Source organism: Ictidomys tridecemlineatus, chromosome 1, assembly GCF_052094955.1.
Source record: "Ictidomys tridecemlineatus isolate mIctTri1 chromosome 1, mIctTri1.hap1, whole genome shotgun sequence".
Lineage (NCBI taxonomy): Eukaryota > Metazoa > Chordata > Mammalia > Rodentia > Sciuridae > Ictidomys > Ictidomys tridecemlineatus.
Genome location: NC_135477.1, coordinates 134,161,784 through 134,188,935, shown reverse-complemented (window position 1 = coordinate 134,188,935; position 27,152 = coordinate 134,161,784). Strand labels below are relative to the sequence as shown.

The window sequence follows — 27,152 nt, the reverse complement described above, 5'->3', positions numbered from 1 at the left end:
TATTTGTTTTCTTCTCCTAATCTGACCTCAATTGTCACAAACAGATCCTTATACATTTTCATAAGCAGCACATCTAAGGATTGAATTTATTTTTCAGAATCCCAAACTAAACCCTTAAGAAGTCCTCCCCTTTTCGCATTATAAAAGCCCAACATAACTTTCTTCTCACACATCCTTCACAGTGTAAATCTCTCTCTCTAACTCAGTAATAATGGACTGCAAAGAAACAGTTTTATCCAAGACAGTCTCACAGGGCCCCTATCTCTTCAATGGTGGAGGGAGGCAGTGATCAAGTATGGCACCCAAATATATGATGGGGGGTGGGGGAATGAAAAGGAAGACAAAGCTGGTGGACTGAGAGATCTGATGGAGTCTCTTCTTATTTTTCCCCAAATCTGCTGCATCTGTCAAAGACAGCAAAGCGAAGAATGGAGACAGTTATACAAATAATTCAAAGGAAAAATCAGTGTTGTCCTTCATGGGTTACAAAACAAGGATTACCAATCTGAATGACTACAATGACAGTCTTTAAAGAAATTTACCTCACAAATGTGTTCAGCCACATTATGAGTGATTAACTTTTACAACCATTCATGAAGGAGTGACAAGGCTCTTAACAACTTTTGAGTTCACCAGGCTTCCTTATAACATCTCTCCTTTGGGAGAAATCTCAGAAGATATTGGTGACATAATGACCCAGTAAAATAAAAACTCAAATGCAGAGAAAGAGTAACTGACAAGAAGATAAAAAGAAAGGATGGGTAAAGTCTCTTGGAAACTAAGAAAGATTTTTGGCTTATCATAGGCTGTTGTAGCCCAAAGTTTTTTTTTTTTCCAGTTCTACTACAGTATAAAGAGAATCATTATATCTTTTTAGAGCACTTTTTATTTGCAGCAAAATTGAATGGAAAGCACAGTTTCCATATGCTCCTTGCCCCTATCTTGAGTATCTTCTACTCAAGTATCATCCCACCAGAGTACATATGATACAACTGTTGAACCTATGTTGATATCATACTGAATAGTGTCAACTGCCCTAAAACCCCTCTGTGTTCCACCTATCTATCCTTTCCTCCTCCCTAACAGCTCTGGAGTTAGTAGACAAAATCAATGCCAAGAGGAAACCTGGGCTTTCATCTTAACTTTTTTCACTCTTGATAAACATCTTGTCCAGTGGAAAGGCTGGTAATTGGTAAAGAAGTCCTTGACTCTGTGTCTGCACACATGTGTCAATGAGCAAAGGAAGGAAGAAAAACCAAGAGGCAGAAAGGATGAAGCTAAGTTCTGTGTTCTGAATGTTTGTGTCCTCCAAACTCACATGTTAAAATCCTGTCAGCTGATAGTATCAGGAGTTAGGGTCTTGGAGAAGTGATTAGGTCATGGGGTGGAGCCCTTATGATTGGGATAAGTGCCCTTATAAAGGAGACCCTAGAAAGCTAGCCTTTCATTCCAACATGTGAGGACCTAGCCAGATGTCAGCAGCATGCAGCATTAAAGAGACCTCACCAGAACTGGCCTGTTCTCACACTCTGATCTTGGACTTCACAGCCTCCAGAACTGTGAGAAGTAAGTTTCTACTGCTTGTAAGCTACACAGTTTATGTTATTTTGTCATAGCAGCCCAACTGAGCTAAGATGCCAGGGAGAGTAGGAAGAATGTGGACCCTGGAGCCACACAGATCTGGATTCTTTTTCTTCCTGTTCTTTACTAGTCTTAAGGCCAAAAACATTTAAGATTATTCTAAAGTGTGACTTTAATATGTGAAAATCATAGTTTTCTTATCTACAAAATGGGATTTCTTTGTCATTATAGGGATACTTGAGACATTGAAGAAAGGTGATTACATGAAGTGTACAGCATGTAATATTTCCCTTTTGCCTACGAAATGGGTAAACATAAAATTCAAGAAAAAAATAGGGTATGAACATCTTAAAGCTAAAAATTGATGGATTCAAAGTAAATGAATGCCACGGGACTAGAGTCAACATCTATGACTATTGTGGAAAATGAAATTCTTAGCACAAAAGGTGATAGCAGGGTGCCATTCATAAAGGACCACTGACCTCCCACTGAAGATACTTCTCCATGTCACTAATTTATATAGCAATACAAATGACCACATTCATATTGGCAATATCTATTGCATAATAATAACTATTAGGCAGAATTGAACTATAATGATGTACTATTCACAGTAATTCACAGTATTATTTTTTTAAGACTGTATGTTCTTTCTTCAGAGTTAAAAGTTACTTGTTGACAAAACTGAAACAGGTAACTTTTAAAGAAAATAAACTCTTAACACGGAGTGCTATGTATATTCTATAACTTTGCTTCAGAAATGTGTACACAGCTCCTGCAATTTATGTCTCCCTTTGGTTCCATGAGGTGACTGCACCTTGCACAGGGCAATTTCTGAGGGTTAATTGTGCCTTGCTATTTTAGCGGGATTCAAGAAAAAGACTGCTTTTTCTGACTGCCCTTTACAAAGCTCTTCTGCCATCAGCCCAGGGACACCATCACCTCCACCACCCAACTCCCAAGTAATATCTTTTAATTGCCTTTCAAAGACATGAACCCCTTGACAGTCAACATTTGCTGCACTATTTGTTCTTACACTTGGCATTAACTAAAAGGGTCCAGAATCTTTCAAGATTACCTGTCTTATTTTATTGACTTCCTCTTATTCTTGGCCAAGAAGATATGCTTAAAGAAAACCTGGGTAAATTTTATCTCATATTTGAGAATGTGTAAGGAATTACTGAGTTCCACAGACATGTTTTCTCTGCACACCAAGAAGCTGTCCTATGAAAGGTCTGAGGCTCACAAAATGCTAACATTTGCTAGTTCTCAGTATGAGGAAACACACCTATTTGTCCTCTATTTTTTGAAACATAGAATAATTAAAATACAGTCATGTGTAACAACTCTCAGTGTTTGGTGTCTTTGTAATTGTGTGTGATTTTATGTGTGTGTGTGTGTTTTGTCTTTGCAGGAGTTCTCAGCTGGGGCAACAAAGAGAGCAGCTACTGACTGAATCACATCCTCTTGAGAATGTGGATTCTAATGCATGTTTCAACCCAAGTTAACTGCAAGGATCAGTACAATTGAAAATAAAAGAACCTGCTCATGTAATTCTTTTTATGCAGGGAACTGGATTTTTCCCTCCAAATTAATCCTTTACCAGCAATGGATGAGCTGAAAACACAGGCACCGAGCAGACAGCTCACTTCCATCTGGCACGGCCATGTGAACACTTCAGTTGGCTTGCTTTTTTAATGAAGTGATTTTTAATGAAGCAAGCTGTGAATTTAATAGATACCTTAAAACTGCATCTTTGTAGCTAAGCTTTAAGTAATGAAGCAACTGCCAAATTAGACACCAAAACCAAGAGAAAAATTCAAGGCTGAACAACTGCAGGATCAAGGATTGCTGGGGTTCGGTCATCACTTGTGTCACCTCAACTGCTGACACAAAGGCTGGTGCTACAAGTCCATATGGAGGCAGTGTGCTCTGATGGAAGCCCACTCAGTGACCTTGTCAGAGGTCAAGGAAACACTTGGCTAGCACCAGAGCACACTCAAGTGCATGGTAGAGTAATCATAGTTATTCCTAACACTGTCCATGTGAGTACACTGTCTCTTACATTTACCTTGATTTTAAATCAACCCTTTCAGCTTCTTGTAATGTGGGGGATAACAAGAAGGAGATAGTTAGGTTCCATTTATAATTCCCTAAAAGAAAAACTTTTTAGAAAGAAATGCACAGAGAACTCCTTTAAAGGTGGGAGAAATTATCCAATTCAGGAGTCTCACAGGTCAATAGTAGGCAGTGGGAGCCAGGGAAGAGGGCTAAGGGTGGGGTGAGCAGCAGGCAAGGCCTGGCAGGACGGAGGAGTGCACGAACCACCTAAGGGTCTTCTCATTCTTTAGTTAAAAGAAGTATTCACCCAATAAAACACGTCTGTCACATGCTACGATCATGGTCTAACCACCTTATTTGCTAGGTTGCATTCACAGGTTGGAGTGAAAAAAGAAGCTTATTTGCCTTCCTATGAGGAATGCAATAGTGGGCCTCTCGCCTGTGCATCTCCTTGAATCAGTTGATATCCTTTATGGTATAATTCCATAATCACCCCAGTGCTGTGAGAGTTTGTTGATGAAAGTGAATACTCTGAAACAAAAAGTTCACGTTTTTACTTGGATGAATATTAAAAATCAAAACCAAATACACTATAATAAGAGTTCCTGACCTACATCCAATACCTATCTATATATCTCTATCTCTACATCTATATCTATATATCTATATTAGGAGTTAAGTGAAGTCTTGAATCTATTAAATAGCAAGTGTCAAGTGGTTTCTTTGTGTGCAGTTCTCTCTGCTTCATGGGCACTTTCTCTCTGTTGTGTAGCTGGAGATTATGCTGAATCCAGGGCACACTTCACAACTATTTTCTTCTAGTGACTTCAAAAAATTCATAAATAAAAAAAGTTAGGAAAAATCCTTAATCCTCATCTCCCTGGCTTTACTTTACATCCTATTATTCTGGGTAACTGATATGTATGAAAACACTCGGTTTCAATTTAGCTAAACCTCTGACTCGCAGAGAACAGCTTTTAAATTGTTCATACAATTCTTATCAATCAGCTGGGTCTGTGTAAAGGAAATAGGAATATGGAAATCTAATCACCCCCTCTGTGAAAAATCACCACGTCTCCCTCATCAGAGGAAGATCAGAGCCTAGAAAGCCTGCTTTCCAGATTTTCACTGTTTCCTGGCTGTTTCATTTTAATCACGACATTGTTGAGCTGATCTATAACTTCATGGGTTTTCTGGGCCAGGCTAGGAAGCTACCGACTCATGTCTCAGGGAAGCCTAGTGGCACTATCCCATCACTAGAAAGAAATGTTACTAGCATGCTATTTGCACATAGCAAGATGGGGTTCTTTGCAAACTGGTCAATCAGAAATGCAATCATGGCAATAGGCTGTAGTTGGGGCACACATTTTGGGGGATGAATCATGGTATTTTCATTGGCTTGCCATATTTTACCATTTATTATAAAAAAATGGTATCAGAGTTCACCTTACAGAGAGAAATGAGAAAACTAAAAATGAGCAGGAAGGAGACCATAAAACCACCCAGGCTGGTCATTCAGTGAATCCTTTTATGGTTAGTGGATATCTATTTACTATGTTCTAGTGGGTCATTATTCTTGGGGATAATTCATCTTACAAATTGCCACAGGGTGCAATTTTCCATCATCAACAAAAACCACGTAGCCTTCACGAGAGAAGCTAGCTGTGGAGGTAAGAAATGCATGTCTGTTTTAACTGCTCTTCCTTTTCGCTGTGTACGTTTTGAATGCTTTCAGGCTTTGCATGATTGGACACAGACCTTATGAGATTTGCATTAGCTGGACTAGGACAGAAATTCATCCACATCTGACTAAACTAGATGACTGCAGCGTAGCTCTCTTGGGTTGAAACCAGCTCTTGTTTTACCGGCTTACGTTGCAGCAAGAAACTATTTAGGGTATAAAATTTGTATGCAACCACCAAAAGAAACTAAAAACATCCTGGCCATATGCATAAGTAGGCAAGGTAGGTAAGTAGGTAGAGAGGTAAGCAAACAGACATAAAAACAACTTATTGAGACATAAATTACATACCATACAAGGTACCTATTTAAAGTGTAGATTTCTTTTTGAGGGGCACAGTTGGGATTGAACCCAGGGATGCTTTACCACTGAGCTACATCTCCAACCCTATTCATGTTTTTATTTTGAGACAGGTCTCAAAAAGTTGCTGAAACTGGCCTCAAACTTACCATCTTCCTGCCTCAGCCTCTGAAATTACTGGGATTTTAAGCCACTAAGGATATGCCACTGTGCTGGCTAAATGTAGTTTTTTTTTTTTTAATTTTTTATTTTTTTTATTGGTTGTTCACAACATTACAAAGCTCTTGACATATCATATTTCATACATTAGATTGAAGTGGGTTATGAACTCCCAATTTTACCCCAAATGCAGATTGCAGAATCACGTCGGTTATACATCCACAATTTTACATAATGCCCAATTAGTAATTGTTGTATTCTGCTACCTTTCCTATCCCCTACTATCCCCCCTCCCCTCCCCTCCCTTCTTCTCTCTCTACCCCATCTACTGTAATTCATTACTCTCCTTGTTTATTTTCCCATTCCCCTCACAACCTCTTATATGTAATTTTGTATAGCAATGAGGGTCTCCCTTCATTTCCATGCAATTTCCCTTTTCTCTCCCTTTCCCTCCCATCTCATGACTCTGTTAAATGTTAGTCTTTTCTTCCTGCTCTTCCTCCTTGCTCTGTTCATAGTTGCTCTCATTATATCAAAGAAGACATTTGGTATTTGTTTTTTAGGGATTGACTAGCTTCACTAAGCATAATCTGCTCTAGTGCCATCCATTTCCCTGCAAATTCTATGATTTTGTCATTTTTTATTGCTGCATAGTACTCCATTTTTTTTTTTTTAAAAAAACAAGAACTTCTAGCCTTATAGGACCCAGAAGAAGTCATGGAGAGCTTCTTGCTTGCCCTCTTCCATAGTGAAGCTCAGAGAAACTAACCGAGTCACACAGATGGTCACACAGATGGTCAGTGGCAAAGTGGGGAGGGGATATCCAGTATTGAGATTCTTATAAAACCAGTCCATTGGTTTGGCCATATGAATAGAAACTCAACTGTGTTGGGGGGAAAAGACTAACCTTGGCAGCTTGTGTATATGCAACAGCCCTGTGTTCCTCATCAGTTAAAAATGAACATCCAACAACTGGCTGCAGAGTACAGACAAGGAGTGCCTTAGGAAAGTAAGTAAAAGGGATCCAAGAGCTGCGTGAACAGAGGGCTGAAAGGGTTTGCTGAAAAGTGCGAGTTGGAGGTGTTAAAGTAATTTCAGCCAATGTTAGCATCTAGATGCTGACAAATAAAATTTATAAATGACTTTTAAAACTGCTTCCTCTAGCAACAAGAGCTGTTATTGTCACATTGATTTTGAAATTAAATGTTATGGAATTTTCTTGCTTTAATGAGAAGGCAGATACAACTGGTAAACAAAGTAATGATTAAAGCAATTAAAAGAGTAAAAATGAGAAATAAAGTAACAATACTCCTAATCCTTAACCCAAATAGGCAGGTTTGACTGATATACTTTTTAAAAAAAGATGCATGTTTATCTCAGGGTAAAAATATTGAGAAGCAATGCTCACTACAAATAAGCCTGCCCTTTGGTAAGAAGGGAAAAGTCAATTAGTCATGTCAGTCGTTTAAAAATCTGCCCACACCTGGTTTTCATTTGTCCTACAGCCTAGAAACCAAAGACAACTTTTTATTGCTTGTGGTCAAACAGCAAGTTCATTTCACCATGGGATGATCAAACAGCCAGCCTCCCCCAGCCTGAGAAGTTTGCCTTTCACTTTCAACTTGTTCAATCATCATTAACTCTGAAAATTGTCACATTCCATTTGTGCAATGAAAATTTCACCACAGTGACCGTTTGGGTGAAGTTTTTGTAGGCGAGGCCCTAAATCTTATAGAGCACCTCACACCTTCTCAAGGTCATTTGACTCCTTTCCTTGTTTGATGACAGTTGCCTGCCATTCTGGAGTCAGTCTGGGACCAGAAATTGGTAACTTTGAAGAAACCTTTCTGTGTGGGTGTTATCCTCTCTGAGACTGGGTGATTTGACATCAAGTTATTAGAAAGATTGAGGCCTATGCATACATGCATACCCGACACATTTGTTACATATTTATGGGTACATACACTGGAATTTTTTTTTTGTATCAGGGATTGAACCCAGGGGCATTTAACCTCTGAACCACATCCCACCTTTTTTTGTTTTTTATTTAGAGACAGGGTCTCTAAGATGTTTAGGGCCTTGCTAAGTTGCTGAAGTTGGTTTTGAATTCGTGATCCTTCTGCCTCAGCTTCTCGAGCTGCTGGGATTACAGGCATACACTGGAATTTTTATCAAGTGAAAATAAAAGTCTTCACTGGAGAGGGACCAGTAAAGAAGACCTCTGGATGCAATCCATTTAAAAGCAGGATTTCCTCACTCTGGGAAGCCAGCTGCCCTAGAGAGGCTGCAATATCGAATTGGGAAGATTCCAAGAAGCTGCTGGAAAGGAGAAATAGACTTCTTTTTACTTTTGCCATTGGGCTTAAGAAATTATCACCCTATTTGTTTATTATTATTCAATTACATTTCCCCTCTGCAGAAGGGGTTCTGAAATGTTAACTCCCAGTGAATCTGGCATGGGGTCAAATTCCTGATGGAAAATTTACAAATATGAATTTCTGAAAGTGGATGTCAAGTAGCAAGATGGCTAAATTTAGAGGTCATTTGATCCAGCATTTGCTGGAGCAAGTCAAATAAATTTTATGCTGTTTGGCAAGTAAGTCATAGCTAAAACAAGCCCCAGTTGCAAATCCTGATTAAAATTTCAAGGTCAAAACCAAGAGATGTATACACAGAGCTCTCTAGAGCTTTTCAGGTGCCTTGGTGCCAATACACTTATTTAGTGGTCTCTAAGAATGGCTTCTTGATCTCTAGTTCTAGTTCTAGTTCTAATTTCAGGGGTTCACTGGGTTAGCTGCTGAAATAATATTATGAGCTCGTCTAGATCACAGACACAATGTCTTAACCCCTTTCAGCTAGCTCTGCCTCACAATGCACTAAAATATTTATTATTGCTAATATCCAGCCTTTAATTTACTACCTGAATTTGGGGGTAGGAGGGAGGGCAGAAACAGTATATATTTTTTTTCTACTTCTCTGATTAAATTCAGATCAGACCTTCAAGAATAGTCCTGTGCCTCCAAAAACACAGAAAAGAATGTCTTGTCATTTTAATGGCTGCTGGGTTGATAGCATCACTTTTAAGAAAAGCAATTCCAATACTAGGTTATTAGCTGAAAAAAGCTTATGCATGATATCCCAGAAAGAATATTTTTATTCAAACACTTGAATATGTGTCCTGAGTTATTAAATGTTTTATACATATTAGCTCCTTTCATTCTTATGGCAAATACAAGGGATATGGTAAGTTACCCAAGGCCATAGAACCCAGGAAGTGTGGGTCTAACTCCATTGTAAATGTAGCTATATTTTCTCCTGAAGACCTGTTGGGATATGCAACCTGAATGCCCATTTATCTATTGCTCCATGTTGGTCAGAGGGTGTGCACAGAGGTGTTTAATTTGTTTGTTCCACTTCATAGGTATTGAAAAATGGAGACCACTAATTTCCTCTATTTTTGGGTCCACTTTTGTGGAGGTCACCCTTCTACTGCTGGATCCCAGTAGAATGAGCTGACAAGTTGTCCCTCCCTGTCTGCTTCTCTCTCTCTCTCTCTCTCTCTCTCTCTCTCTCTCTCTCTCACACACACACACACACACACACTCACACAGAGCTATTACTGTGCTTCAGTGAAGCTGTACTGGGTTTGTGATCCAGGCATAAAAGCAGACATCATTTGCTCATTAGAGCTAAGTTTTCAGGACGTGCCCCACTTACTGACCTCCACTAACGGCCTGGGTTTGCGCTCGACTGCAAACCTGAAGTGGCAGAGTTCACAGTAGCTGGTGTTTGAGGACGACAGCCAGTGTTCCAGGCAGCTCCGATGAATTGTCCCCAAGGTCCCTGTACATTCACATGGAGAGAGCAAGTCTTCTTGGCTGCTGCCCTCATGGCAGATCCTGCACATTGGCCGGTCATTGAAGGGGCTGCAAGAGAAGGAGGGGCACTTGCTGGTCACTGGGCTGTGACCCACTGCCATGTGGATGGCCTCTAGCTCTGTGTTGTTTGGGCCCTCCCCAGTGGCATCTGCTCAAAACAGATACTTGCTTTAAGACCCCTTAGATTTTTATACTTGACCTTGGCAATGGGGCCAGTGGTCTTAGGTACTCCAGAGTACTCAGGCCATCTACTTTTACCAATATAAAATTAGCCAGCATATAAATATAAAAATATATAAATATAAAGGCCAATATCAAAGAAGCTAGGTGTGGCCTAGGGTCAAAAATGAGTGAAAGTGAACAACAGAACAACATGTTATTTTTGTCTTGAACGTAGATGAAGTTCAGGCAAACTACCAATCAAAAAATAAAAATCATTCCTCACCATAAATAACAGAAATGGTTTTGAAATAATATCAATTGTAGTTTCTAGACAAATTACATCTTTTGAACTGGCCAGGACACTTTTATACCCAGAGGTTCCTTTTGTTTCTCTTTTTAATGATGTGGGAGAATGAGAGAAGGAAAGTGAGCTGGCAACAAACCCTGAAGCCGCCACAGAGAAACGTGGACAAAGTAGATTGGTGGGTGGCCCTTTGAGCTTTTGGAAAATGATCTCTGGGATGCCAAAGACACTGAACTGAAATAGAGTAATGAGTCTGTCCTACCAAGGAGGCCTGTGCACAGAGTGCTGCCTTTACTTTTGGAAAAACCATTCCTGCATGGTGTGTAAAGGCAGTATAGTACAGTTAGTTGACCCCAGTGCAGGCTCTGCAACCCAACTGCCTGGGCTAAGACCCCAGTTCAGGGGCTTATGGCCAGCTCACTTTGGGCAGGAAACTTCATCTTCCTGTACTTCCATTTCCTTATCTCTAAAATGGGCACTAAGAATGACGCCTTCCCTGTGTGGTGATTTTTAGGATGAGAAAAGATAGTGCAGATTAGAAACTTAAAATAGGGACCAGCACATAGTAAAGGCCTAGTTGATGGTAGCTAGTGTCACTCATGGAAAAACTCAGGCCCAAATGAAATAACATGGCTGTACCATGAAGTCAGTGCCAGTGAAAGGATCAAAGTCAGATAGCTTCACTTCTCAGTGGGTATTTTGTCCTCTGAGAAGTCTCTGATCCATGTTTTCTTCTCTCTCTCTCTCTCTCTGAAGTTCTGCCTCACAAATGCTAAGCAAGTGCTCTACCAGTGAGCCCACATCCATATCTTCCTATGTTGCTTGTGCTATGCTTTGTTGGGCTTTAGACTTTAAAATATTATCATATATGTGACAACCCTACAGCCAGCCTCCTTGCTCAATTCCCTGTCTCTCCCACATACTCCAGAGATGACAGGACCAAGGCCTATGCCACATCATTCTCTTCAATATAATTTTTGATCCAATGGAAAACAGTCATGGAAACAGTGCTGTTTCCCAAAGGTCTTCTGGGAATGATTCTGAGAATAAGTGAAGAAAAAGACCTCCCTCCAACTTGCACGGAAGACCCACTTGTGCTGGGGGGAGAAGCAAGGTGTCAGAGTTGACTTTTTCCTCCTGTTCTCCTTCATTCAATTTGTGCCATGTACATGCAAAGCTCTGCAGCCCTCTTGTTTGCATTGCCATATAAAGGGAGAGCAGGGATGCCTGATGGACAGAAACACACTCATTGGCTCACAGGTCTCAGTCATTTCACCTGTAGCCTGCTCCTCCTGATCAACCAAGGTGATTGATGGCTGCCAGGGTGACTGGGCACACCCAGTGATCCAGTCTCACTTCACTTCATCCTGTTCTAAGTCTTAATCAATTGTTGGAAATTTTCCAAGTAGTGGAAAAAATGTCTATTCAATATGTTTCTATTTCTTTGCTTTGTGACAACTGCATAGATTTTTAAATAGAAGGTTTTCGGACATTTATAGCATGCATGGGTGTGATTCCATGTGTGAGGGCTGTGGTGCTACCAGTAGTCCTACTGCAGGTACATATATGGTCCTGTGGATCTGTGCCTGCACCAGAGGGGCAGTCCTATCTCTCTGCCTGAGGTAAATGGTTAAATGTGAATAACTGGTCCTAGGTTTCAGGGTTAGAAGTGTGAGCACTGGCATTAGTGGGCAAGTCTGGTGGTGACATACACTTGACATGCATAGGTCAAAAGCCTATGAATTTAACCATCCTGAAAGAAATTTGGAGAAGCCAAGGTGCAGCCATTAGCCTGGGAACCCACGGCTTCCAATCTGCCATTGGTCAATAGCAGCACAAGAATAGCCCCCAGGGTCAAAGTGCAGGCCTGTATAAATAGTCTCTGAGTTGTTCAGAACTTTCATTCACCCTTGCTTTGGTTCATCATAGGGAAAATAGCCATGGAGGTTTTAACAATAGCACTCCACATCAGATTGTATGTGAAGGTTGGGGACCATAGGGGCAAAGGAGGGGACCAAAAAAGAGGTCCCCACATCCAGAGAGTAAACCTGCATAGTGTGTCCACCCAGCAGTGCTGATCTGCATCATGCACCCTAGGAATGTCATTTCAAAAGTTGTGTCCACAAATCCGATGACTGGCTTAGTCACCTGAAATCAGATGCCTTGTTCATTCTATTCTAACAAAGGGGTTCTGAAGACAGTAAGAGCATAATTTCGACAGCAATGTCAAAATAATAAATGTAAACAAGCAACCTTGCATCTTGTGGGATCCTTTCCTGCCTGGCTCTCTGCAAGTGTGACTTTAAGCAAAACACTAGACAATGTGAATCTCTGCTTTATATCTGATTGCTATAGAAACAGCGATGACAGAACTTGTGTAGTCTTTTTGTTTTTTTTTTAAACTAGTACCTCCTCTCACCTAACACAAAGACCTGGGCACTATTTACATTCCCTTTAGCATTTTCATTCTGATAAACAGTTCTCCAGATCAATTACAGATTCATTTATTTTAATTGTGGTACTACCTCTGGGTGGCAAGAGTCCGCACTACTGTTGACAGCAGCTGCCCGTCCTTGGCTGAAACTTGCATGACATACTGTGGCTGCCCATTCACTAGGCTGCCACAATCCTCCACAGTCTTCACCACGGGTGCAGCCGAGCTGGTGCAGTCTGGCAGGACTTCAGGCAGGTGACTGCAGCGGCTGGTTGTCATGGCAACAGACAGCAATTACTCTGCTAATGGCTTCCACATTCATAGAGGATTTCCATCTAAGAGAGATCAGAAAACAGTTTACTTGGGCAGGGTGGTTAATAGAAAATGGAGAATTATGGGCCACCAACATCATCATGTCATTATTTAATATAAATAACAGGGCATCCCAGATGTGGCACTTATCTTATTACCCTTTAATACAAGTGTGCATGCATGTGCATACATGTACACACACACAGCCCACAAGTGGATTTGGTTATAAACAAGACAAAAAGCAAGGTGGTGTATACAAACATTCAGCAACCCTGTTTTCCACGAAGTGACAGATGATGGCTCTGAAGCCCAGATTTGAAGAGAAGATAGTAATTCTTTCGCTCTACCAGAGAAGCAATAAAGTCTTTGTTGACACTCTCTAAAAGTTGCTAGAATCATTATTAAAACTGTGTGCAACTATTTTTTCTTGTAAGCAATTTATCTCCAGGCAGCTTCATTCTAAGATACTAGGGTTAAAAATAGAGAAAGAAAAAAAGGAAAAAGCAAATTTGGCTAAGTAGCACATCTAGAACACTGCTTGTCAAACATAAATCATTCAATTATTGTATCACCTTTCTGACTTTTGTCAAATCCATGTCCCATAATTCAATATCTACTTAAAATTAAAACTTGAAAATTAACTTCATTTAAAAATTTAATCTCTTAAGGTTACTCATGATATGATTTGCTTATTTTATATTTTTTCAAATGGATGTTAAAATAAATGCATTAGCATTGATTTTTGTTTGTGTACTTCCTAAAATTGAGGGGTACATGCATCATTATAAGAAAGTACATGGAAGAACATAAAAAGGTGATGAATGAGCTCTTATCACCAATTATAAATAATCTATTTTTAATAAGGGCTTTACCTCCCCAGTAGACTCTCTCATATAAACTATAAGGAATTCTGTTCCTGAACTGTGTGGTGCAGGGCATGGATCATGACCTCAAGTTCAAAGTGTTAAGACCCCCGGGGTGAGGAATCCCCCTGCATTCAATAATAGGTCAGCATGTGATGTATAAGAAATGGGGGCTTCCGAAGAAGCTTGCTGATGGAATTGTGTCCAAAGGTGAGATGACACAATGTCAGGGCTATGCATGCCCTTTCTGCCAGCCTGCTCACCTCATGCTCCACATGGCCTGGGCTCAGTAACAGTGGCAGGATTGGTTGATGGACTGAGTCAATAACTAGCCTATGTGGTCAAAGCCCTGAATCTAACTAACTAAAAATCTTGTCTTCCACCACTCCCTAGCCCCAAGGGGATATCTGGAATTCCTCCATGGGTAGTTTCCTCCCAGATATCTGTCTCTACTTATTACATTTTATTTGATTCCTACAGGTCCAGAAAACAGGATCTCTCCAACTTCCAGAACAATATGCATCAACTAGATGTTCTCAGGGCGATGAACTTGAGTGGACAGTTTCCCTCCCAACAAGCACATGTCAGGCAGGCTGGACTTCTGGAGAAGACTGGATATGAACATAAACCTCCTGCTGCTGCTGAGGTATCTGGCCAGCATCGCTCTAGCAGCTTCCTTTTCAGGTCCTCCCTGCTGCCAGAGTCCTTTCAGGGTGGGTGTTTGCCCCAGCCCAGCAGCCTTTGGAACTGGCAAAAAAGTGGGGAGAGAACTGTAGCTACTGGTCTTGGTTGAGGCCTGCTGCAGGGGCACAGGCAAGGTCACCCTGCCCGTGACATTTTTACAAACCCAATACTGAACACCCAGAGAAATACAATCAGTTAGCTGGGATAGAGTAGGGTTTTGCTTTTTAAATAAGATTTATTGCTTTATATTACATTGCAAATTCAAGAAGTATGCAATATAGAAAATACAGAAAAGCACAAAGAAAACAATAAAAAATTCACCCATAATCCCATCATTTGGATAAACAGTACCTTTTTTGGGTGGATGTCTTTTTATATTTTTGGCAGAATCGGAAGGGTGAACTTTATTTGTAGTTGGGGTCAGAGAGTCTTTTTTTTTTTTTTTTTTTTTTTTTTTTTTTTAATGAACTATGGTAGCTCTCAGGCCAACAAACAAAAGGATGTTAAAAGATGGCACTCTTCTAAAACCCTGAATAATTCTCCTCCTCCAGCCTACCCTGACAAAACCCCATTGACATGATTTTAAATTCTCAAAATGCCTCACAGTCACAAAGTGTAGCTTCCTGGCACAGCTCTCTTGCTGCACAAGGCAGCCATAGATTAAGAGCCAGAGAGTGTTGGCAGGAAAAGCAGACACAGTGACCTTCTTGCCGAATGGAATCACTATGTCTGGGCGCATTCTGAGAGGCTATATTCAGGTTTTGCATATCTCAGGCTCAGAGGGCCAAGTGGTCCCTCCCTATTCCCAGTGGAACTGGAAGTGGGTAGAGGGGGTGCCCAGTGTGTCAGTGGGACCCAGGGCTGTCAGCAGTCAGGCTACCCTAATCATATACATTCATTCACCTGTAACTTAGATTAAGTCCTCTCAAAGAAAGTAGTTTTAAATGTGTGGTCAAAATTCACAATAAAATGCCCTTTAAATATTCCAGAGGCAGAGTTTCTCTTAAGCTAATTTTATATCTGTAATGTCACTTATGTATGCTATATTTCATTTCACTTCTCAAGAGAGGCAAAAGGGATATTATTAGCTACTGATCAGTTTATTCCATTTGTGGTGGGTACCAGGCACTGACTGAGTTCAGCATTAAGGGACATAGGACATCACTATCTTGCCTTCTCTTCCAAGAAAACCCCACCTCTTCTGTGCTGTGTCTGCAATTCTGCACCCAAGATCCTCTAAGTCTTCACTCAACTAAGGGTCTAACCAAAGTGATATTCCAGTTCAGCACTCCCTGAAGAACTTGCCAGCGTGTCTGCTGTATACCACACACCAGAGTAACCTTGAGATACAAAGGCTGGCGTGCCAGCAATGAGTCCCAACAGTCCTAAAAGACCATGCTTTGAATTTATTATTTTTTTTTAAAATTTTTTGTTTTAGAGAGAATTTTAATATTTATTTTTTAGTTTTCGGCAGACACAACATCTTTGTTTGTATGTGGTGCTGAGGATCAAACCCGGGCCGCACACATGCCAGGCGAGTGCGCTACTGCTTGAGCCATATCCCCAGCCCCCATGCTTTGAATTTAAAATACATGGGAGGGATCACATAGAACTTGACACACTTGGTAACAGTGAGAATGGACGAGCTGATTCTAATCCCAGGAGAACAGATTTAGTCATCTACTCAGGTGGAGTCAGAGGGAAGGGAACACTTTGTGCTGTGATCTCAGTGAAAGGGAAGCCCAGAGACTGAGATGCAGGCAAGGGGCAGGCAGGAGTGGGCCTGCAGGCTGCATGCACCAATTGGCATGCATATGTTGCACCTGGGGCAGTGACAAATGGGCCACTACATATTCCTGTCTCATTCAGAGCCACCTGGGAAAACAGCAGGCTGTTGCCTTGGATGCTAAAAAGAGCTGAGCTATCAGTTTGCAGTCTAGCACTGGTCTTCATTGAGTTTTCTGCAAAATTTCAAGTACCTTCGACTGCTTTCTTATCAATACTAGTGTACTACTGCTCTTGTGGGAAAGCAGCCTCCTAGTTCACTCAAGAATACTTCTCTCTGGGATTCCTCAGTATAAAAAAAGAGTGCTGGGAGAAAGTAGTATATGTATAAACTTAAAACCTCAAACCACACTGGCAGGACAGGTCCTTTGTTGGCCAAGTTGACACCTTGTACAATTTCTTTCTCAGACTGAGAATAAAACATGATTTGGCATTGGCCAAACTCAACTGCACAACAGTGGGAAATGTGGGAGTAGGTGGATGAGAGGGAGACAGTGAAAACAGAGGAAGTAGCTAAACAAATGAAAGCCTGAACAGAGGATTGTTAAAGACTTGTCTGTTAAACTGTGACCCCTCAAAAAACTGAGTACAGGCTTCACAAAAGGAAGAGACTAACTAGGCTGCAGCTAATAATTGCCTAGTTTCTGGAACAGGCTGCCACTGGTGATTTCCATGGGAATGTAGCTGGCATCATGAGGACATGTTGGCAAGGGAAAGAAAGCACTTGAGAAAGCATGCCCTGCTAACCTCTGCAGACCCTGGGCCTCAGCAACCTTGAACTTCCATGATGATCATGAAGTTAAGGGAAAAGCTCTGCTTTTAGAGGCATAACCCCCAAACCTTTACCCTGGTTCACTACTCACCAGGGTAAGTCACTCTGCTTCTCAGACTTTTCTGAGCCATCCCACCTGGTTGCTTGTAAAGCCTAAAACAATATGTATTAGTCAGTTTTCCATTGCTATGTCAAAATAACTTATAAAGAGGTAACTTGCATATGCTAGGCAAGTGCTCTACCACTGAGATGTATTCCCAGCCCTTTTTAAATTTTGAGATAGGTTCTTGCTAAGATGCCATGTATTTTTAGTAGCTTTTTTTTTTTGCTGCGACCAAAAGACCTGACAACAACAATTTAAAGGAGGAAAAGTTTATTTGGTGGCTCATGGTTTCAGAGGTCTCTGTCCATAGTCAGCTGACTTCATTCCTCAGGGCTTAAGGTAAGGCTGAACATCATGGTGGAAGAGTGTGGTGGAGGGAAGCAGCTCACATGATGATCAGATAGCAGAAAGAGACTTCACTCACCCAAAGGCATGCCCACAATGCCTACCTTCTCCAGCCACACCCTACCCATCTTCAGTTACCATTCAGTTAGAATCAGGGGATTAATTCACTGATTGGGTTAAGGCTCTCATAACTCAATCATCTCTCCTCTATGCCTTCTTGTATTGTCTCACACATGAGCTTTTGAGGGATACCTCATATCCAAACCATAACACCCAGAATGGCCTTGAACTTTTGATCCTTCTGCCTTAGATTTCTGTAGGCTCTACTACCTCAACATCATTGCCATCCTGAGGACCAAGTTTCCAACACATGATTCCTTGGGGAACAAACACATCCAAATCACAGCATAAGATAATATGTGTGAACATGCTTTGTAACTTGGAATGTGCTATGATTTTATACTATATTAATTGAGATTCCTGCTCTTTTTCTAGCTGCCATCTCATTTCTGTCTTTTTTTGGAGGGGGGGCTGGGGTGCTGGGGATTGAACCCAAAGCCTCATGCTTGCTGGGCAAACACTCTACAACTGAGCTACATCTCCAGCCTTCATTTCTGTCTTTTAAAACCATCTCCCTGCATGGTGGTCAACCTATCCCACACTGCACCTTTTGTGCCACACTTGAACTCCAACATTGTACCACTTCATCTCTTAGCTAGGGAGCCTCATCCTCTCATCCTTGTTTACTCAGTTCTCATTCTCTCTAGCCCCATTTCCTTTAGATCTGAAACACAGGTTTCATGCATCCAGAAATTAATAAAGATTAAAAAAGCTTAATAAAGACATATGATAAAAAAAACTTCTATGATGTTGGAGATACTTATAGCAGCCACCTTCATCTTTACTAACCTTGCATAGGATACCACCATTAGCTTACTAATCTTTCATGTGATGAGTACACTAGAAAATAAAGTGTAAGCGACTCTCAATTTCTTTTTCAGGTCTACTTGTATTAGAACAGCATTTTTAGTGCCAAATGAACTTTATTCTCTTTGTTGCAGTTACAAAGGGGATGTCTGTTATTCTGGTACCTCTGTTTGGGTATAAATTTACCCAAAAGGTTTAAAGGTGGCAGCACAAGCATGTGTGAGTGATGGCTGGCACTAATCTGATCACAGGAGACACCTGGGTGGTGGTCTGAGAAGGCCCATGCTTGTAGTGGCAGTATAGAGCAAGACAGGACCTCTAAGTTCAACTTTACTATCCAATTCCAGAGGTTTTAAGAAGTGTTAATGAACTATACAAATGGCCCCTAAAGTAATAAGGAATTACTAATCAAGAGGCATAGAATTTCAGTTTAACAAGATAAATAAGGCCTAGAGATCACCGTAACCATAGTTAATAATAATAATTATACATTTAAAAATCTGTTAGGAGAGGAAAAAAAACTCTATTAGGAGAGTAGATCTCATGTTAAGTGTTCTTACATAATAAAATGCAATTTAAGAAAAAAGATGAACACTCCTCAGGTCCAAATATGTCTTGGAAGGGTCCTCTGTTGTCTCTACAACCAGGGTTGGTCAATAAAGCAAAGAGGCAAATTCATTTATTCACTCTTCCAACTAAATACATCTTCAAAAAATGCTTTTGGGAACTTACTGCTATTTCTAGTGGTACAGGGTCTAGCCATCTCAAATCCTACTTTATATTTTAAAGGGAAAAGTGCAGGTTACCAATCTTGTGTTCCCCTAGACCTCTTCTGGGGGTACAGAGCCATGTGGACCTGATACCTCTCCAGATGAGATCTTGATAACTCAAGGAAAACCATGGGATGCTCCAAGTTTGGGAGGAATGAGAGTGCAGAGCTGTGGAATGGCTGGGTGTCTTTGTGCTCCCACAGAGTTCTGGGTCACTAACACTGGTCCAGGATTCAGAAGCTTGGCCTTAGCTTCACATGAGTGGATCTGCTTCAGAAAGGAGCTGTGCAATGTTCCCTTGCTTTCTGGGAGAGACAGCAACACAAGAAGCATAGCTTCCTCCAATGAGACCAATGAGTAGGTAACACATCAGTCAGAGATGGAAATGGGGAAAAAAAATGTGATAATGGCCTGCCCAGGAATTTTCTCAGGCAAGTTAAGATTTGCAGACTTTGAATTTTAAGAACAATCTCCGAGACTAGGAAGGCTCTTTGATAGAACATTTCCTTGATTCTCAGGCAATGTTAAAACCAGACAGTGCACTGCATGGCTGATGAACTAAGTGTCCTGACTGTTCAGAGCAAATAAGGAGAGGCAGGAAATACACAGTGACCTTCCTTTCCAGTGAAAATAGAACAAATGACTAATTTCAAAACCATTAACATGTAAAAGTGGCATATTTCTTTTGAGAACAGGACACAAAGGCTCTCCAAGGAGATTGCTGGGACATGATTATCAGCAACATTGAAGTTTTCAAAAACACACCAAGGAGGCTATTCACTGAGAGTGTGTAGCGGCAAAGTAGCTGCTTCATTAAACTTAAATAGCCATGGCAGGGCTGTGCTTATAGACCCACGCTTCAAATTATACGTTTCTTTCCTGGATGCTTCACTGACCTCATTATGTAGAGCACAGAGTTTGTCATTCCAAATAAAATGACCATCCAAGTCTTTATAAACATGTCCATCAGGCGCTTGATGAGTCTGAGGAGGGAAACACTGGCTGGGCCAATGAATTAAAAAAAAAAAAACTTCTCTTTTGGTTGTCTCATTATTTTCTGCTATGTGCTTGTTGCCACATTTATAGTGCATAGTGAGCAGGTGAAATGCCCCCTTTGAGCATGAAAGAAGTTTTGAGTGGGGGTAATGGCATTTTCTTGAGGAATATGCAAATACCAAAGATGAGCCACAGAAAGGGGGAAAAAAACAAAAAATAAAACCAAAAACCAGACCAGCATAAAGCAACTTGGATACAGAGGAAATTCCCAAAACATATATCCAGTGTACTATTTTAAAGTTATATTCAGTTTATTATCATTTCCCATCCATATAATTAATTTTGATTCTTAGCCATAAGAACTTTCAGAAACATCAGACAACTCTTTTTTCCCCATTTAAAATTACTATATTTTCTCTTCATCCAGGTAAAATCCTCTAGTTCTGCTGAAGGCAAATCAAGTACCAATTATCATATTTATACACATTTTTTCCCCTGAAGAAGTACTCATGAAATTAATTCAGATTTTGGAGGCTATCCATTTTTTTCCATTTAATTTTAATTAGATAGATGAAAATGGCAATTAAAAAATCCCACAACAACTCTGTGTGTTCAAAGATATAGTGACAGCTGAATTACACTTGTAAATAACAACTGGCTCCTACACATAGAGCCCCACTGAGCCAGAGGAGGGGATGAAGTGGGACCACATGCAAGAGTGCTGGGGGCACATCAGAAGGTTTAAATATCCAGTTAAAAAATATCAAGGCAAGCAGGAAAAACAGAATGAGATATTCATGGGACATCACTCAGGAGATAAATAAAAGCACACTCTTTAAATGATACTCTGAGAACCCAGTACCAATTAACAGTTCCTTGTCCAGTGTGTGCAAGGAAAGGTAGGCAAGGTACAGGACGCTCGACAGGATACCTGATCATGCAAGAGAAAGACATCTCAGGGACAATGAGGCGAAACACACTCTAAGAACTGGGAGTTCCTAATTTGTTGTTAGGCTCATGCATATGATCTATCAGCATGCAGATGAATGCCTACCGCTAAGGAAGTTGATCTGGGACTCGTTGTCAAGTTGTACCTCAGCTTCCTCTGCATAAGCAACCCAGTATTATCTGCACAGACCTGTTAACTCCACACTCCAGGACAGAAACGGCTGCTGGCTGATTTTTAGCCAGGGTTCCTGGGAGCTTTTCTCGTCCTTGTTTCACCGAGACCATGGGGAGGTTGCAATCCCAGACTTTCACAGATCAGTGTCTACTCCACTAGGGTTGGATGGCCAGGCCTCTCTGTGTGTTCCCTGGAGTGATCTCAGAGTCTCCAGGATCCATGAGACATTTGGCTGCAATCCTCTGCACTCATGCAGGAGGTGACCATGGCTACGCAGCTTGCCAAGGAGCATTACAGCAAGGGCAGAGTGAAGAGTTCTCTTGATTTTGCTTTTTACCCTGTCCTCGGCATAACAGACTATAGATGGACTCCCTATCATATGCTTCACATTACCACAAGCTCTCAAATCATCAGTTGTTCTCTCATGTGTGCTCTGAAGATAGACCTGTCTGAGTCTCTGGGTGTTCCTCCCTTGCCTTTTGATATATTTCTCTGTTTTGACTCAGAAACTTTCTGGGAATCTTGGGAGGAGACAGCACAGAGCTCCAGTTATGAATCAAGGGGTCCTGGCTTTGAACTGCCACCCAGCTGCTTATCAACAAGAGGCAGTTATTTGATGCTCCGACTATTTCCCCTGACACTGAGGACCTGAGGGAGATATTTGCCTGGCATACAGGAGGCTCTCTGTAATGGGCAGCGCTTATGACTACAGTGCAACAGGGTTGTCTCACAATAGTGGGGGCCAGGGTAGGAGCCTCCAGATTCCACCTCTAGGTTGCCTCACCTAACTCACATGTCTCTGCCATCCTCCTCACTCACTGTTACAGTCCCAAGAAAACATCTGGGGGAGGGAGGTCCAGAACCATTAACATCTGCTTGGACAGTCTTGTACAAATATAGATTAAAAAATAAAATCACAGAAATGTCCTTTGGGACATTTCTTGGTCTTAGAAACTGGGCTCCTCTCCACATACACACACAAAAAAATCAGATTTTCTTTTTTTCTGGGATTTCTAAAATGGGTACAGTCTTTTTAAAAAATTTTAATTAATTATTTATTTATTTTTAGTTATAGTTGGGCGCAATACTCTTATTTTATTTGTTTATTTTTATGTGGGGCTGAGGATCGAACCCAGTGCCTTGCACATGCTAGGTGAGCACTCTACCCCTGAGCCACAACCCCAGCCCCAGGTCCAATCTTTTTAAATAATCAAGATACCAGCAAGTACAAGAATACAATAACACCTAGTCAATAACCCAGTTACCTGAGGTCACTTCATCACTTGATCTCTTCACAATTTGTAACTTGGATTCTTATGGACCATGAAATTGGCAAATAGGGTCTCTTTCTGGATTATGATACTTATTTCCTACTCATCTCAATGCAAAGCACTTACTAATCTCTTCAAAAACCTCCAGGCATTCTATGACTGGACCTGTCTGCCTCTATCTGCATTATCCCCCTGCACCGTGGTAGAGTGGCCTCTCTTACACAGACCCCACCTGTGGACTTGTGGAGGGTGGGCTCCATCTGGACTTCCTTAACATGAGGATTGGCCAGCTCTCTTCCCATCCTCCAGGGAATCCAAGCGTGTAAGCTTGTTAGAAATGCTCCAGTGTGTCAGCTTACATAGTGGGCTGTATTCACATCAGAAGGTCCCCTAAAACCTCTTGGCCTTGCAGAGAAAGATACTGAATCAAATATCTGGTCTATTCCTTTCCCTATATATCCAATCCTGCCAAAAACTCAATTCAGCCTGTTTGATAGAAACAAAAAACTTAAAACTCAATTCAGCCTGTTTGACAGAAACAAAATAACTTGATATTGACACTGAACTACGTAATTATCCAAGACAAAACAACTAAATAATACACAGAGGTCTACACTTTTAAATTTTCACTAATGGTAGTTTTCCTTCAGAACAGAAAAAAAAATTACACTATTAATGGCAATAGTGTGAGTGTATTTTACTATTTTCATGGCACTATTCATTTTCCATTTTCTAAGCACTTAATAAATACAGTGGGTTTTTACTGCCTTCTAGGGTGAAAATAACAGTTATACCCCCATGGAACTCATTCATTTGCTTTATGGGCTAAAAAATCTCTAGCGTGTCACAAATTAACACAATGTTCCTGAGGACTGTGTTTTATTCTTGAATCTCCAATTTCACTAATAAATGTGAAAAACACATGTAGTCCCTAGAGACCAGCCACTGCAGATGCTGAAGAAAGCAAGTTATTCCAGCTAAGATCAGCACTATCTTTAACACTAGAGACAATTTGTTTCCCAGGTTCTCTTTCAAGTGCCTGATATCAGGCAATGAATTCATTTATAGTGACTACCCCGCCCCCAAAATAAATAAATAAAGTCAACAGAGCTAGTTTTGTCCTTTTTTTTAAACACAGGGATCTTCAAAACCTTAAGAAAAAAAAATTGAATCACAGAAAGTGACCTTTTTTGATCACAGCTCCTATGTTGTCTAAAGGCAATTGGGCTCCCTCTACAATCCCTAAGAAAGATTTGCTGTTTCTCTCCTTAATATTTTTGTCATGCAAAATGTCAAACAGAATACTATAGAAAACCTACATATGCCCATTATCCCTCCTTAATTCTTTTATTTTTTGGGGGGTACTGGGGATTGAACTCAGGAATACTTTTCCACTAAGCTATATCCCTAGCTGATTTTTTTTTTTTTTTGAGACAGGGTGCTAAGTTGCTAAGGCTGGACTTGAACCTGTGATACCTCCTGTGTCAGCCCCCCGAGTTGCTGGGATTACAGGTATACACCATTGCACTTAGCTGCCACTCGTTTTATCTTTCTTTCCTTCTAAAAAGATTTTTAAGCAAATCTCAGAAACAATGTCATTTTACCTCTACACACTTCAATATGAATTTCTAAAAATATGGGCGTTTCCTATATATGTCATTATATTATTATGCCTAACTTAAAATAACTATTATCTAACTATTACTTAATACCCAGACTGTATTCAAATTTCCTTGACTGTCTTGAAAAATTTTGAATTGGTGGTTTGTTTAAATGACTCAAACAAGTTGTATTTGCATCACATTTGGATTTATATATTCCAAGACTCTCACTTTTTTTCCCTGACATTTCATGTTGAAGAAATTCATACATGGCTCCTCCAGAACTCTGTCCCAATATCCATTCTTGATTTGTCCACTTACTTGTGGTACCGTTTAACTAGTTCCTCCATTTCCTGAATGTTCTGAAACTGTGTGGATCATATTGATTGATGTCAGGTTCAACCTATAATGTTTCATAGGTGGTGGACATCAGGAGGCAAGTAAAGTATGGTCATCTCACTTTTAGTGGGCTCAAGGAAGTTTCCATTTTGACATTTCTAAAGATCTGCATCCATTGATGACAGCTGTCTGAATCAATAATTTCACTTGTGGGCTATACAAATATGCTTTTCCAATTCTAACTTCCCTTCCACACTTAGTAGCTGGGATTCTTTTGTAAAGAAGAATTTTCCTTCATCAACCTGTGCAATGTGGTTATCCTGAATCGCAAATTGTGCGAAAAAGGCATAATCATTGCTTAATTCTTTCCTATGATTGCCAGTTTTCAGAGTGAGAAATTGGTGTCTTACTTACATCCAATGTTAATTGAATTGTTTTTATTATTATTAAGTGTCCACCTGCTTTATTGAAAAAAAATTAAACTACTACTTTTATAATGAAGCCCTCTTGTTGAGTATAGAGAACTGATTTGTGATTTTAAGAAGTGCAAAATGAGGCGAGGGCATGGTCCCTGCCATCTCACAGAAGGCTTGGTTGGCAGTTGGTGCCATTTCTGTAGCTGCTTTGGTATCTAAGACTCTAATGCCTCTGTAGACTCATAGGCAAGGCCACCCTGCCTGGATTGCTTAGGCTTTGTCTGTGATTCATCAGGAAGCCAATCCTGCACAATGAAGCCTACAGGTGCCATCTGGCAGGGCCACACCCCGTGCCAGCACCATGATGGTGACACATTAACATGCTGGGCAAGCTTCTACCTGGGTAAGAATCCGTACATATATGAGAAACGTCTCACTTTTCTTCTTCCTATTAATAAGGGTACATACATTTAGGCTGTTCAAAGGTGTTACCCACAGAGGCATTCATAAGCTGTCCCTAAGGATGGCTGACAAGCATGTTTGAGACTGACAGAAATCCAGGGTCTTTCTTTTCTGTTTTCTAAGAGCAGAGAATTTTTTCTTGGGGGTGCATTATCACTTTGTTTTACAGACAGGCATCTGTCAGTTAGACATTAAAACAGAATGATAATGGGAAGATAATGTGCTGGTTCTGTCCACACATTTCAAGAGGGAAGCACTTGTGAAAATGTGTATTTTGGGAAACTGAGATGCTCATGCCCATCTGCATTTTTACTGAACTTGAAACTGAGTGAAAAATAGAAAAGCAGTGAAAAAAGGAAGAGCAGAGGGATGGAAGAGGAGATGTCTACAGGTCCATCACCTGTGGGGTCCCTGATCTAAGGGCAACACGTGCCAGTGAAGTTGGGAAAGAGGGAAGTCCTTTTTCCTGTCTTCACTAGCACTCACTGAGAGCTGCTAAAACACCAAGGCTCTGGAAGTGGAGGACTTGCATGAGTTATGAAAAGCACAAATACTTTCCTTTGAAACAGAGGCTAAAGAGAAGTGCAAACTTTAAATAAACTGCCAAAAGCAATTTGGTTTTTACTGAGAATCTTTCTTGTGAATGGTTCTGTATTGAAAAGTAATACTGTTTCTTAGATATTTGGATCTTAAGTCTCATTTTCAGGTCATGTCCTGACTTCTTGACTAATGAAAGGGAAAAAAAAGCACCCTCCAATCCCACCCCATCATAGTCTCTAGGTAAAGCCATCTTGATGCTAATAATTTACTACAAAATCATACCATACTAGAACTAACCACTGAACCTAGGGACTAACTGAAGTATTATCCTAACTGCACTATGAACACAATGGAGGAAAATAGGTGCCACCGTATTAGGTGGGAATCAACCACTTGACTGAGGTAGAAGCCACAAATCACTAGCTTCAGCAGCAAGAAGTGACACATTTTCCCTTTTAAAAACAAAGTGGGAGAAAGCTATTTGGTACAACGATTGGGCATGTAAGCCCTGGAGTCAGACATCTTGGGTTTGAATCCTTTTGATTTTCCATCTATCATTTTCCTCTAGCTGGGGATAAAATGATGCCCATCTGAGATTTGATGATCAGGTGAAATAATGCATATGAAGTTCCTTGCATAGAGGTTGGCACACAGCAAACACTGCTGACTGCAATTACTGTGCTAGGGCTATAGCAACCTCCAATGTCTCCAGGGTACCCTGTTGCTTTCAGTATTTCTGTGTAAGCCAACAAACATTTATCACAACACTGACATCTATATGGGAGGCAATACAGTACTTTGAGAGGCAGAGTGAAGGAACAGAAAGAAACATGTTTAGGATTAGGCACACTAAGCTTCCGCCACCTCAATTTTGGATAAGTTACTTCTCTGCATATCAATTTGCCTATCTGTGAATAAGGAGAAAGTGTCGTTTTTACAGTCCTTGTGCAATTATCCCACAGTGTATTTAAAGTGTCTTGGTGCTGGGTGAGTGGTAACTCTCATTATTAGAATATTATATAAGGATCAGGAGAAGGACAGAGGTGGGCCTGACGAATCCTGCTGCTAGATGGTGTGATCCTGGGCTGGAGAACACTGGGGTGAGCCTGAGTATACATACCCAAGCACACTGGGAGCCTAAAGAAATTAGGTGTTACTGAAAGGTGAAAAATGTAGAGAACATTATCTTGAAACACAGCATCTGTACAACGCAGAAGGGAAAA

General features: G+C 40.7%; 1 protein-coding gene across 4 annotated transcripts in view; it reads right to left on the bottom strand.

Moving 5' to 3' along the window:
* The window catches only part of Marchf3 (membrane associated ring-CH-type finger 3), a 185,642-nt gene that overhangs the window by 22,603 nt on the left and 135,887 nt on the right, over nt 1-27,152 (bottom strand). For all 4 annotated transcript variants that reach the window (XM_078048127.1, XM_078048114.1, XM_078048136.1 and 1 more), the window contains 2 exons: nt 12,712-12,955; nt 9,564-9,768 (listed from right to left, as the gene is read on the bottom strand). In XM_078048127.1, the coding sequence (XP_077904253.1) occupies nt 9,564-9,768; nt 12,712-12,899 (393 nt within the window). In that variant the 5' untranslated portion in view covers nt 12,900-12,955. The remainder of the gene's footprint in view (nt 1-9,563; nt 9,769-12,711; nt 12,956-27,152) is intronic.